At 28.1% G+C, this 13,653-nt stretch overlaps 3 protein-coding genes across 3 annotated transcripts; 2 read left to right on the top strand and 1 right to left on the bottom strand.

Annotated features, from left to right (window-relative positions):
- Nucleotides 1-823: 823 nt before the first annotated feature.
- LOC128957580 (transmembrane protein 53-like) lies at nt 824-2,450 on the top strand. The gene is made up of 2 exons (XM_054303370.1): nt 824-1,453; nt 1,525-2,450. The coding sequence occupies exons 1-2, from the start codon at nt 1,364-1,366 to the stop codon at nt 2,386-2,388; spliced, it is 954 nt and encodes a 317-aa protein (XP_054159345.1). The 5' UTR covers nt 824-1,363; the 3' UTR covers nt 2,389-2,450.
- Nucleotides 2,451-7,182: 4,732 nt separating this feature from the next.
- On the bottom strand, nt 7,183-9,150 carry LOC128957923 (organic cation transporter protein-like). Its single transcript, XM_054303739.1, has 6 exons — nt 8,962-9,150; nt 8,692-8,802; nt 8,351-8,609; nt 7,961-8,277; nt 7,411-7,899; nt 7,183-7,317 (listed from the first exon to the last, which is right to left on the bottom strand). Exons 1-6 carry the CDS (start codon nt 9,148-9,150, stop codon nt 7,183-7,185), a joined length of 1,500 nt encoding a protein of 499 aa, XP_054159714.1.
- Nucleotides 9,151-10,378: 1,228 nt separating this feature from the next.
- Nucleotides 10,379-13,606, top strand: LOC128958582 (serine/threonine-protein kinase/endoribonuclease IRE1-like). Its single transcript, XM_054304460.1, has 3 exons — nt 10,379-10,729; nt 10,794-11,011; nt 11,107-13,606. The coding sequence occupies exons 1-3, from the start codon at nt 10,658-10,660 to the stop codon at nt 13,598-13,600; spliced, it is 2,784 nt and encodes a 927-aa protein (XP_054160435.1). The 5' UTR covers nt 10,379-10,657; the 3' UTR covers nt 13,601-13,606.
- The last annotated feature ends 47 nt before the right edge of the window (nt 13,607-13,653 follow it).

Below are 13,653 nucleotides of genomic sequence, written 5' to 3'. Positions count from 1 at the left end.
TTATTTATTAAATTATAGGAAAAGTGTTTATAAACAATGTACTATCAATTATAATTATTATTTACCGGTAATTCAACTAAATATAATGTTGATTGAAAACAATTTTAATTATTTTAGTATATATATATATATTGCTAAATTTCTACTGAACATGAAAAATGGTTTATTGTTTTAAATGATACTTTGATTTGTTTTGAATAATACAGGAAATATTTTGCTGTATTTGTATAACATTAAATTTACAAATTGTTTTAACAATTTAGTTTACTCAACAATTTTTACATTTATTACGTTAGTTGAAATATAATATACAGTACTGTACACTATTGGTGTTATAAAGTTAAAGTGTACTGTATATTGCATTTTATTTAATTCAAATGAAAAAACTGAATTTCAAGGTCACATTTAAAACTTGTACCAGTAATACAATAATATTAAAAATATATTTTTAAATAATAATTATTTATTAGTTTTATACTGTAAATTGTTTATTAAAATTATTATTATTTTAAATGACTTTATGTATGAAAACTTTAAATTAATATTAATTCAATAAAAATAATACTAAGAATCGATTCTTTAGTATCCAAGCGGTTATTGATGACTGTGAGCGCAGGTTTGCATAAACAGTATATTGAATGTATTGTATATAATCTGTATAAAACAATGTAAATGTATTGATGACTATATATATATATACAGTATATATATATGAAGGTCAGTCATATTAGACATACAATTATGTAATTATTATGAAGACATCAGGCGTTTAGCGCATGCATTGCATTACCAACTGGTTTATGGTTTGACAACATTTAGAGAGTGGCGTGACTTTCAAGCAAACACTTTCTGTATTTAATTTGAGTCAAAAAACAACTACCAGTCCCTACAATAGCTTTGCTAATAATACTTAACCCTTAAAAATATGATTTGAATTTGTTTATTGATCGACGAGTTTGTAAATGTCATAATTGATTGACTATTAGTTATTATTGAAAGATTGGGTCAATTAATTGAATTTATTTGTTAAAAATATATTTATTGTTTTGATAATTGATGTTAAATATACCGGTATATCATATAAAACTGTAGGACTAATGTTCACCAAATGATGTCATATCCAAATTGTCATACAATGACAGCAATTGTTTAATTTAGTGATAATAATAATAAATAATTAGTCAAACATTGATTGACACATAGTTTCATATTTTTCATTCACATTAGTCTAAAGTTTTGTTACTTTCAATTCCGGACTCTTTTTTATTAAACGATTAGTTATCCGATAATAAACTTTAAATTATTTATAAATATTTAAAGTTTATTTGCGCTAAAGTTTGCATTTAATTTCAACTGACTTTTAATGAAAATGATTTTAATTAAAGTATTTCAAAGAAATGTTTGCTTTGCTATAAAAGCTAACTTTTCAACGACTGCTGCCATTAATAAACAGGTAATTATTAAAATTAATTAATAATTTAAAAAAATTTTAAAAAATTGAAAAAACAATTTATTGAATTTTAGGCGGGTTTGGATACATCGACCAGAATATTAGCTAAAAGTATTACATTAAAACATTTAAACTATCAATCAAGTCGTTTATCAACTATTGAAGACAAGAATAGTAATGAAAGTGATAATAGCTTAAGATCTCGACCATTGGTGGTATTGTTGACGTGGCTGATGGCTCAGGAAAAACATGTCGACAAATATAGCAATCTTTACCTACAAAAAGGCTTTGATGTTTTGACAGTGAAGACAAATCCATTTGATTTAATGTTTCCTTCAATCGGTTCCCGAAAAATAGCACAGAATTGTGTGACAGCCCTCAACACAGAGCTATCACAATATCCTTCAGTAATACTTCACGCCTTTAGTGTCGGCGCCTATCAGTTTGGAGAAATGCTTCTTGAAATACAAAAGCAACAAATAGAGAACAATGAAGACAAAGACGGCTTAAATGGTAGGATCAAAGGTATTGTCTTCGATAGTGTTGTTCCGTTTGAAGAGCTCTCAAATGGTGTCTCGCGTTCACTGACAACAAACCCATTCTTATATAAAATAATAAAATCCTCAATTAATGGTCACTTAAAAGTATGCAAACGTTTTGCTACAAAATACTATAAGGCTTCCTCTCAAGCGGTTTGGGGTAATTATATGCGAGTGCCAGCACTGGTATTGGTCTCACAAAATGATAGGATTGGCACGGCTTCAGCTAATAGAAGATTGACCGATGTTTGGCGTAAATTAGGTATTGATGTGACATTCAAGTGCTGGGATGAGAGCGGTCACGTCCAGCACCTGCCTAAACATCCCATTGAATATGAAGAACTTATCGACAAGTTTCTCAACAAAATCAATATTCATTCAAATATTATTCGCTATTAACTTATTATTTTTATTATTGTCGCTAATCTTTTATAAATATAAATATTACAATTTATTAAACATATATTAAATTTAAAAATATGATTTTATATAATTATTAATATATTATTATTACAGTATACATTGTAAAATTATAATTTTAATATATGACAATAATATTATACCGGTAATCAAATAAATATAATTTCAAATATTATACTTGTATTAAATAAATATAGTAATTAAAATAAAATTTATTTCTATGTTTACAATTACGGTAATTATACACTTTACTCATTTGGCACATCCATTAATCAAATACTACCGGTAATTGATTAGGATATCCACTAAAACTAATACATCCATCATTCATAACAATAATTTTATGGCAATCCATGACATCATGCAATCGATGAGATATTATAAGGACAGTCATATTTTTAAAATACTCTTTAATAACGTTTTGAATATATCTATTGCTTTCGTTATTCATATTAGCCATCGATTCATCCAAAATAATAATCCGTGTTTTCCGAAGTAATGCTCGGACTAAACAAATGAGTTGTCTTTCACCGCAACTCATATTAAATCCTTGATTTGTTATCTTATAGTCTAAACCATCTGAATAAATGTTTAAAAATTTTGGCCACACTTTAGTCAAACAATGTAATAGTTGTTTGTCATTAAATTGGTTATTTGGATCCAAATTAAATCTTAATGTATCACTAAATAATGCAATATCTTGTGGTATTATCACAATCTCTGATCTTAATTTATTTAAGGCTATCAATGATATATCAATGCCATCAATTAATATTTGACCCGACGTTTCGCTAAATATATTCAATAATGATAACGCCAGAGATGTCTTGCCTATTAAAAGTAATAATAAAATTAATTGACATCCTTTCAGATTTATCAATTACCGATTCATGTAATACAACATACCTGAACCGGTTCTGCCAATGATTCCCACTTTTTGGCCACTTTTAATAAAAACATTTAATGACTTAAGTGCTGGTTTAAAGCCTTTATTGTAATAAGCAGTAAAATCTTTGAATTGAATATCACCGGTGAAGGACCAGTTGTTACTGTCATTATTGATTAAAGTCTGTGATTTTGATGTCAATTCTGTTTTTATATCCATATAATAATGAGCTCTTTTAACTGATACAAAGTCAAGAATCAATCGTTGTCCGGCGTGGATCAGTTGAGTTATTTTATTGATAATTGTATTACAATTTTCTAATACAAACGCACCGGTAATTACAGTGATATGATCTCTATTGTATATCACTTGTATTGAAGCCATTAACATAACCATTGCATTCATAAAAGTTATTATTACTTTTAAACAACGACTCGATGACAGTAAACAGTATTCAACATTAGTTTGTCTATCGATTTGGTCATAATATTCATTGATAAACATATTTTGTGCGCCAAATGTCCGGATAGTTGTGATTCCGGTTTGGGTTTCACTTAAATGATTCTCAATTATTGGATATGTTTTCATTTGAAGTCGTTTTAATTGTTTTGTAGTTTTTGTATATAATTTCTAATATATAATGAGAAATAGTTTTAATAAATTAAAAATGTGCTTAAATTAAATATATTAAAAAACTATAGTATCTATAAAAATCTTACATTTATTTTAATGCTGATAAACAATAGTATGATTAAGATAATAGATAAATTATAAAATATTTGATTAATTATAAATACTATAACCAAAATCCAAAATAGATTTTCCATAAAGTGTATCAAATTAAACGGTATGTTTGTATTAATTATATATAAGTCGTCCATCAATAGAGAGACAAAGTTTGCCACAGATATGGTAACTAATGATTGATATTCAAAGTGTATAATTGTTTGCAACAGATGTTTAAAATATTTAAACGATTGTTCGACAGCTAAATGAAATACTGTTATATTTGATATAAAAGTTAGGATAGCATTGATGACAACCAATATTAGATAAACTGTTAGACAAAAATTAGATGTATAATTGGGACTTAGATTTTCTGTCCAATTTGTTATCCAATATTTAGTCAATATTTGACACAAATTAGATAATAAATAAATAATAATGAGAACAATCAACAATTTTAATGACGATTGTCTACAAAATTTGTAAATATCTTTAAATGATATATCATTTGTCACATCATGTGATATCATATTATCAGTTTCAGTGTCTAAACCAAACTCATTATTTATATTTGTTTCATCGCTAGTATTTATTTTTCTATTAACATCAATCAAACCAATTAAATCTTTTAAATCACAGAATTTACCAAAATTATCAATTTTACCATTTTTTAAGACAACAATATAATCACAAAATTTAAGAAATGAATGATTAGTTGTAATCCATATTCGAGTCTTACTCTTAAGCAAACCGCTCTCATTTGAAATCACTTCATTGAATATATGATGAGATGTCTGTGTGTCCACACAATTGAGTGGATCGTCCATCAGATAAATATCGCTGTTATGATAGACAGCTCGAGAAAGTGATAATCTTTGTTTCTGACCTCCACTCAAATCAATGCCATTATTGCCGATCAAAGTTTGATCACCGTTTGGGAAGTTTTTAAAATCATAGTCGAGTGCACACGACTTAACAACTTTATCGTACCATTTCTTATCATAAATTGAATTGAATATAATGTTTTGTTTGACACTTTTTCTTTGAATCCATGGATTTTGTGGTATATAAGCAATTGCACCGTTAACTTGAATAGTGCCCTCAAGTAGAAACATCTCACCAGTTATTACTGAAAATAACGAAGATTTACCACAACCTATATCACCAATAATGGCAACCAATGATTTTGATGGTATTTCCAGCCATAGATTTTTGAAAAAAACATTAGTTATTTGATTAATCTGGTTGTTATAACTGAAACATATATTATCTAAAATTATTGAAGACTTGGTATTATCAGAAACAGGCAATAAATATGAGTCAATCACTTCTTCACTTTCCAAGAAAAATGTTATTTTTTGAAGACTTGATTTAAATTTAATAATTGAGTCCAACATATGTGGTACCGATGATAAACCATATTCAATGTTATGTGTCAATGAAAATATTGTAAATATTATTTTAATGTTTATTTTGTCAAAACCATTGCAGAATATGTAAATTGAAAGACACATTGCTATTGATATTAGTACTGATAATTTCCATATTAATTCTAACACTAATAAAATAAGATTAATAACAAAATTAAATGTTATTATAAAATATATATATAAAAAATACCTGAATTCCAGTAAACTAATTGTCGAAACTTATCCACTTCTTTGACTTTGACATCAATTACTCTATTTATAAATATTTTTTCCCAAACAAACATTTTAATAGATTTAATATTAGTAAAAATCTCATTTAAATTCTTCATATTAATGGCCATCAAATTTGATATCTTTTGATGAATTTGCAAAACTTTGTATTGAATCATATAAATACTGAGTGCAAACATAATCGGCACTATTATTGTAACCAAAGAGACATTTCCTATCATTTGCCACAATATGCAGACACTGACCACAACTTTTATCGGATTTATTATCATTTTAGTTAAATACATGACTAATAATGATATATTCATTGCATCGCTAAATAAGACATTTAATTGATCACAAGTGTATAGGTTTCGCGATTTTAGATTCAATTTTAAGAATTTCTTGTAAATTAATTGTTTGAGTGCCACTTGAATCTTGAATTTACAATTATTTGAATAATATATATTGTTTTCATCAAATATTGTACTCATTATATTTAATAGACAATACAATAAACAATATATTAAACCAAAAGTTAAATCATCTTTATTTTGTAAAAAATATATAATTTTAATAAAAATATATGGAGTTAACAGTTCACACACTACAGTGATTGTATCAAAAATTAATGCAATACTTAGTGAATATTTAATCAAATTTAACAAACAATTTACTAAACCTTTTGGTTTAATACTTTTTAACTTTATTTGTCGTTCAATTGTTTTACATTTAAAACAATCATTTAGTTGACAATCATTTTCTGTCAACAAACAATTATTCCCTTTTTGAAACAATTTTAAAATCCATACAAATGTAATTTGAAATAATAAAAAGTTATTTTCAATATATAAATTTTTAGATAGAGTCGAAAGTATAACAACAAATTTGGATATTTTAGGTAACATATTTTTAAAAATATATACTGTTATTATTATTATTATATTGTAAAAATATTTTTTTTGTATAAATAATATATCATCAGTTTATTTAGACAAATTGATAAATACTGTATAACTGAAAATGTATTCAAATTTACACATTATTATTATTAGTTTCTTAATGCTGGTAGTTATGTTGTTATTCAATGTTATTAAAAATAACAAAAATTATTTATTAAATATAGCATATAGTTAATAGCATAAATTACAATTAGTGATAAATGATAAATTCACACTAAGCTTAATAAAATGAAATTAAATAAACATATTAAATAAAATATTATATATAGTGTAAATGCTTAAATAGCATTTTTTAAATAATCTTTTACTTAAGTTAATTATTTGATAACTTTGTTTATAGAAATATATATAAAGACATTATTTTTAATATTGTGATTAATATAAAAATAATCTTTATTTATAAATAAATTGAAAATTAATTTTTTAAAATAAATAAAGCAGATTTTAATTAAATTAAATCATATTATTTTACAAATATAATAATATTTATAATTTCTACTAAAATCTTTCAAATATTAATTCAAATCTATCAACTATTAAATATAAAATGCATTTTGTTTTATGCCTTGACGTCGTCCAATGTATCCGGTATTTCCGTGCCTTTAGTTTCAGGTAAAAAAAGGGCTAAAATCGCCGAACAAAGCGATAAAAATGCATATAAAACCATTACTACTGATAAGCTGGTGTTTGCAGCCTTTATCGCAATTCATATAATAAAATATGATAAATATAAAAACATATACATTATATTATAATAACATAACTTTTAATCAATTAATTTATTTACCAAATTCTTCATGAATGGTGAAGCCATTGAACCTAATCTGCTGAATGACGATGAAGTTCCGGCGCCAGTATTTCTCAATACTGTTGGGTATACTTCTGGTACGTATATCTCATATATCCACCAAAGAGATCCAACAGAAAATTTACCAAAGAGTGCAAATGTTACCTTCCAATTGGGATCAGTTGTGGGAATAATGGCTAACGAAGATATGATGATAATTGACAGAAATGTAATCAATGCCATGCGTCGACTCATGTATCTCAGGGCTAATATTGATATCAATGAAGAGGGCAGTTCCACAATACCAGATAATAGGAAAGTAATATAAAAATTGCCCCCAAAATCGCCCATATTTAGAGTGAATCCATAATAAACGAGTCCCAGTACTGTCCATGAAAACCAAAATATAAGAGTATAGTTACGCAGATTTGGTGTCTTCACTAAGTCAAACATATTATAAGTTTTGGTAGTTTTATTAGATGTCTGATTCTGTTGTCAATAAAGTTTTTATAAATAAAATTAATCAATAAATATATGTTTTTATAAATACTTTTGAAATATGTGTTCTAAACTGCAAAAACTTTTGATCAAAGTTTTTAGCACTCAATCTGTTTTGTTTAACAATCTTTTTGAGTATAGCCTCGGCTTCATCGGTGCGTCCTTTGGTTATCAGCCAACGGGGAGACTCTGGTATAAACCTAAACCAGACCATACATATGATGATCGGCACAATACCGAACCAATTCATTATTCGGAAATCTTTGAGCCAAAAAGCAATTCCCGGTAACATAACATAACCAAAAACCCACCCAAACCCGGCTCCCATATAAATGTCTGATCTATGTTTTGGACCACAACTTTCCAATACTGATATTTTTGATAATAATTATATTTAGATTACATTTAGATTATTGATGTAATAAAATAATAGATAACTTACGTGATGTAGAAATAGGTCCGGAACAACCATATATTGCTAGTCCTAGTAATAGTCTAGAGATTGAATACATCCAAATGTTGACAGCAGTTGCGCCCAAAATCCATGAAATTATTTGTAAGACAAATGACACCCAAACCAATGGCTTTCGGCCGTATTTGTCGGCGTATTGAGACAATAGGACACCAGTTATCAGATAACCCAACATAAAAAATGATTGACTCAGAGATGCATAGTTAGATCGGTCACAAACTAAGTCAAACTATAGAGTTGTAAATAATTGTTATTTTAATTTTATATTTTCAAAAATTTGTTATTTAATTCATATATATTATAGTATTTACTTCAGTAATAATTGTTTTATGAAAATCTGTTGTATTATATTCCCATTGATTGCAAGTTTGATTTGGATTTGTATATTCTAGACATCGATATTCTTCAAGTGATATATTATTCTACAATAAAATTTAAATCAAAATAATAATATAAAATGACATTAAACTGTATTAAAAAAGTAGTTAAATTGATTTTGATTATATAAAAATAAAATTTATCAATTTAGCAAAAAAATAACATAATAATATTGATTAAATTGTAATTAACTAATAACTAACCTTAGATTCAATGGGTATATCACGACACCAATAGTCAACATCATATGCATGAAAACTATAGCTGAGATCGCCGTAAGCATTGAGGGAAATGACAACAAAGACAAATGCGCTCAGATTTAACTGCCAACGACCCCACTCACCCACGATATCGGATATATATTTGGCTTCAGGTTTGTCTTTAAGAGACATTTTTTATTTTTCTAAATTTTTAAAGATTTTTCTAAATTATTAAAGATTTTTCTAAATTATTAAAGATTTTTCTAAATTATTAAACTAACAATTTTTAAATGTGTATAATTTAAATGTATTTATACAGAAACTACTATATAGAAATTAGTATTGAGTAAATATATTTCAAAATTAATAGTTTTAATAAAAAGTTTACTTTAGATTCAAATAAAGTATATCTTTAATATAAACTGTTATCACTTATAATATTTAGTTTTTATGTCAATATATTTTTCAATACAAAAACCAGAAGAAATAGTTAAAACATTAATTGAAAGTATGATTGAATGGTTCAGAGGATACCAATTGATTAGCAATTGATTATCTATTGATAGTTTTGGTAATGTTTTATACTGTTTATAACAGATCCTTGAATTGGCCTCTGATTTGACTGACAGCTCCAACAATATATTAATGTCTGCTTTAAATTTAATCTTTACATCTATTAAAACAAATACACTTACATCTACTTAACATTAAATTGATTACAAATATTGTAAAATTATATCAATACTATTCAAATATTATGGTTCAGCAGCTAAATAAATAATTTAATTTATGTAAATAAATTAAATTGTATTTTTAAATAATGTAATTCAATTGTTGTAACATCACAAACAAGTTTTCTATAATACTAATTACTTTAAAACAAGTTTATATTAAATTATGATTTATTTTTCTATTAAATAATTATATAAATTCATTAAACAATTGATCATTAATAATAATTGATTATAAATAAATAATAATACATAAATTAATAGTCGTATAAATAATTTTTGTTGATATTTAAATATTTCTATATTTGAAGTAATAATATTGTTAATTGCAATAATTTTATCAAATTAATAATAAACTTAAAAATAGCGCCAAAATTTGTTTAAATAATATTAAATAATTTTCCTAAAATATTCCTGCATTTTATTCCTAATATTGTAAATACACTAAATTACCGATTACTCAAAATATGTCGATATATTGTAATAATTAAATATTACAATAATATATATATAATGTTTATTAAATATAAATTTTATATATGTATTAATTTGAATTTTGTTATATTTTACTAAAGTAAAGATATTGTGATATAAAGTATATGTTATATAAGTTATGCAAACTATTAACGCATTCAAAGCTTTGATTGCATAAGAAATGTTGTGAAAGTACACGAGTTTTAACACAAATAGCGGAATCATTGTTGACATTACTGTATTGTGAAGCCATTAGTTAAGTGAACAAATGTTTGCCATACACTGTACTCATATTATAGAGTATTATGCGATAACAATCAGTGCTTTTATTATTAAAGGGATCGCAATAACAATAAAAACCATTGAAACATATGAATAGAGTTATGCAATGATATAATGTTATCGTTAATAGTATTGAAGTAATTGTTTGACACACAAGACATGTGTTTAAGACATAAATACCGATTCATAATAGCCATCAATACGCCTATAAAATGCATAAATCATTGATATTATTGTCGCTAACACTTCTTCTTCATTGGGTTTCATTGATCACCACTAATGAGGTAATTGTCACCAATTGGTCACCAATTGTTTGCAACCAATTTGTTTACAAATGTCTTTGATTAGCAACCAGTGGCCATCAGAGAACCATCTTTATTGGTGTCGACACTGGACGGTACTCTTCACGCTATCGGCCAAACATCGGGTCTTATTAAATGGTCGGTCAATGAGTCGCCTATACTTAAGGTTCCAACCGTTGAGAACATAACAGAACAACAGAGACGAAGAACTTTATTTCTTCCGGACCCTAAAGACGGATCACTTTATCTTTACAATGGCTTCAGGTATGTATGAGATGATAATCTTTGTGTAATTTTGTGTCTGAAATTGTATTCAATAATAATTTTTGTTTTTTAATGACTACAATCAAACCGATTAGTTCTACGGACGGCGAGACAGAGACATTAGAGAAGTTGCCGTTCACTGTAAGCGAATTGGTCTCATCGAGTCCTTGCCGTAGTTCTGATGGATTGCTATATACGGGCAAAAAGATTGACGAATGGATTACCATAAATGCACAGACAGGTCATCGCGTGGATGTCCTTAACTCAGACACACCGATGTGTCCGTCGCCGCCGTCGACCACCACATCGTACGACACGCAGACGACAAATCTTTTATTTATCGGTAAAAGTGAATATCATTTGTCTATTTTTGACTTAAAAACAAAGCAGAAGACTTGGAACTTGACTTTTACCGACTTTTCTGCGTCTGCCGTGTCTTCAATACCACAAAATGCCTACGAATTTCTTCATTTGACTTCAAGTACAACTGGAAGGATAGCAACAATTGATTTGTCTAACGATGCAAACAGATTATTATGGACTCATCAGTTCTCATCTCCAGTTGTATCCATTTTTCAATTTAATGACGGAATAACACCTGTTCTCCGACGGGTTCCCTTCTCAACCATTGGTGGGACTGTTATTCCTCGAAATTTGCAACAAAGCAATCCATTGTATCCATCGCTATATATCGGAGAAATGGCGAACTCAAAGTCGATGTATGCATTGACTACTTTAGTAGATTTGACACAAACACCACTAATTCCGACAAAAAAGACTCGAAATCTACTGATTGAAGGGCCGGACATATTTGAATCGATTCACACAATTGAACAGTATTTTAATATTTTGGTATTTGGTTATTATGAGTACCCAAGGATGAGAAAAAATGAAATTTATCCACAATTTCAAATCAGTGAAACACCACTTCACTTATTGGCACAACAAAAGCAAACTTCCGTTGAGGAACCACTCATAATATCAAACATATCTTCAAATCAAGATATTCTTGATATGAAACATATTTATATAGAATTGTTGCGCACAAGTATGACATTTATAGTGGCCGTCATATCTGTTGCGGTCATAATCTATTGGAATTCAAGATATATTAAATCAAACAAAGAGCACAACAAAATCAATGATCCCAACTGGACTACTGTTGGAAAAGTTAAGTTTGAAACAAAAGCAATTATAGGTCGGGGCAGCTCAGGTACATGTGTTTATAAGGGGTTGTTTGAAAACAAACAAAAGATTGCCGTCAAGAGGGTAGTGGCCGACCATTTTGTTTTGGCCGAACGTGAGATTGAATTGCTTCGGTCACTCCAACACCCGAATTTGATAAGATATTTTGCCACCGAATCGGACGAAATGTTTCGATATATAGCCATAGAATTAGCTGACCTCACACTTTATGACTATATTGAAGGTAGGGGTGAGTTGGCAGAGCTTAATCCCAAACATGTGTTGCATCAGTCATGTCTAGGATTAGAACATTTACATTCTTTAAACATAATTCATAGGGATATTAAACCTCAGAATATTTTGATATCACATCCATTACCGCCCAATTATTTAAGGAAAGTTATGATTTCTGACTTCGGTGTCTCAAAAGTATTAACAAATGAACAGTTATCGACTGAAGTGTCGATAACATTGAAAGGTACTGAGGGTTGGATTGCACCCGAAGTGTTAAATTCAAAACTTGAGAGAATAACATTCAAGCCTTCAAAACCTATTGATATTTTTTCAATGGGATGTCTATTATACTATACCCTAACCAAAGGGTATCACCCATTTGGAGATCTTTTACACAGACAGTCAAATATACTGTTTGGTCGGTTTGATATCGTGCTAATGAAAACTGAGGAAACTATGAGTGAATATAGCCTTATAAATGCCATGATTGCCTCCGATCCAAAAGATCGACCAAACATCGAATCGGTGGTTAAACACCCACTGTTTTGGACACCAAGTAAGGCGTTGCAGTTACTGCAGGATGTCTCCGATCGTATTGAAAAAGAACCGGTAGATTCACCCGTAGTGTTAACTTTAGAGAGGGGTGGACTTGACGTTTGTAGAGGTGATTGGAGAAGACACATATCAATTGAATTACAAGCAGACCTCAAGAAATTTCGCTCATATCGCGGATCATCAGTAAGAGATTTATTGCGCGCAATGCGTAATAAACGTCACCACTATAGGGAACTGCCTCATGAAGTACAACAATCTCTGGGTTCGATACCCAATCAGTTTGTTGAATACTTTACTACAAGATATCCCCGTCTTTTGATACATTCATACATTGCTCTACAAATGTGTCGAAATGAGGATATCTTTGATACTTATTATGAAAGAGATTCAATTCATTATGAGTCTCTCCCGAGGAGTGGTATCAAATGGTTTACCAAAAATAATGAAAACTTAATGCCTAACGGTATACCCAGTGATGACTCACTCGAGTCAATCAATTGGAAGAGTTGTAAGAGAAAAGGTTCACCCGTTAAGAGATTTAATAACATTAATATTGAGGGTTCGCCACCTAAAGTGGACACAAATTGGGGCAATACTAATGTATATAATGATTAAGTTAACCAAATTATTTTTCCATTATTGTTGTATTATTTTTTATTACATATTAT

Source organism: Oppia nitens, unplaced genomic scaffold (genome assembly GCF_028296485.1).
Source record: "Oppia nitens isolate AA-2021 unplaced genomic scaffold, nextdenovo-longstitch-racon4-pilon3 scaffold3_pilon_pilon_pilon, whole genome shotgun sequence".
In the NCBI taxonomy this organism is placed as follows: domain Eukaryota; kingdom Metazoa; phylum Arthropoda; class Arachnida; order Sarcoptiformes; family Oppiidae; genus Oppia; species Oppia nitens.
The sequence above is the reverse complement of the archived record's forward strand: the minus strand, read 5'-3'. Positions and strand labels throughout refer to the sequence as shown.

Excerpts from the sequence above, each read along its gene's own strand:
- LOC128957580 (XM_054303370.1), top strand. The coding sequence starts at position 1,364 with ATGAAAATGATTTTAATTAAAGTATTTCAAAGAAATGTTTGCTTTGCT. Across the intron at positions 1,454-1,524 it reads CTGCTGCCATTAATAAACAG|GCGGGTTTGGATACATCGAC; the intron begins GTAATTATTAAA and ends ATTGAATTTTAG.
- LOC128957923 (XM_054303739.1), bottom strand. The coding sequence starts at position 9,150 with ATGTCTCTTAAAGACAAACCTGAAGCCAAATATATATCCGATATCGTG. Across the intron at positions 8,610-8,691 it reads ATAAAACAATTATTACTGAA|TTTGACTTAGTTTGTGACCG; the intron begins GTAAATACTATA and ends ACAACTCTATAG. Across the intron at positions 8,278-8,350 it reads CGGACCTATTTCTACATCAC|TATTGGAAAGTTGTGGTCCA; the intron begins GTAAGTTATCTA and ends CAAAAATATCAG.
- LOC128958582 (XM_054304460.1), top strand. The coding sequence starts at position 10,658 with ATGCATAAATCATTGATATTATTGTCGCTAACACTTCTTCTTCATTGG. Across the intron at positions 10,730-10,793 it reads CATTGATCACCACTAATGAG|CAACCAGTGGCCATCAGAGA; the intron begins GTAATTGTCACC and ends GTCTTTGATTAG. Across the intron at positions 11,012-11,106 it reads TATCTTTACAATGGCTTCAG|TTCTACGGACGGCGAGACAG; the intron begins GTATGTATGAGA and ends CAAACCGATTAG.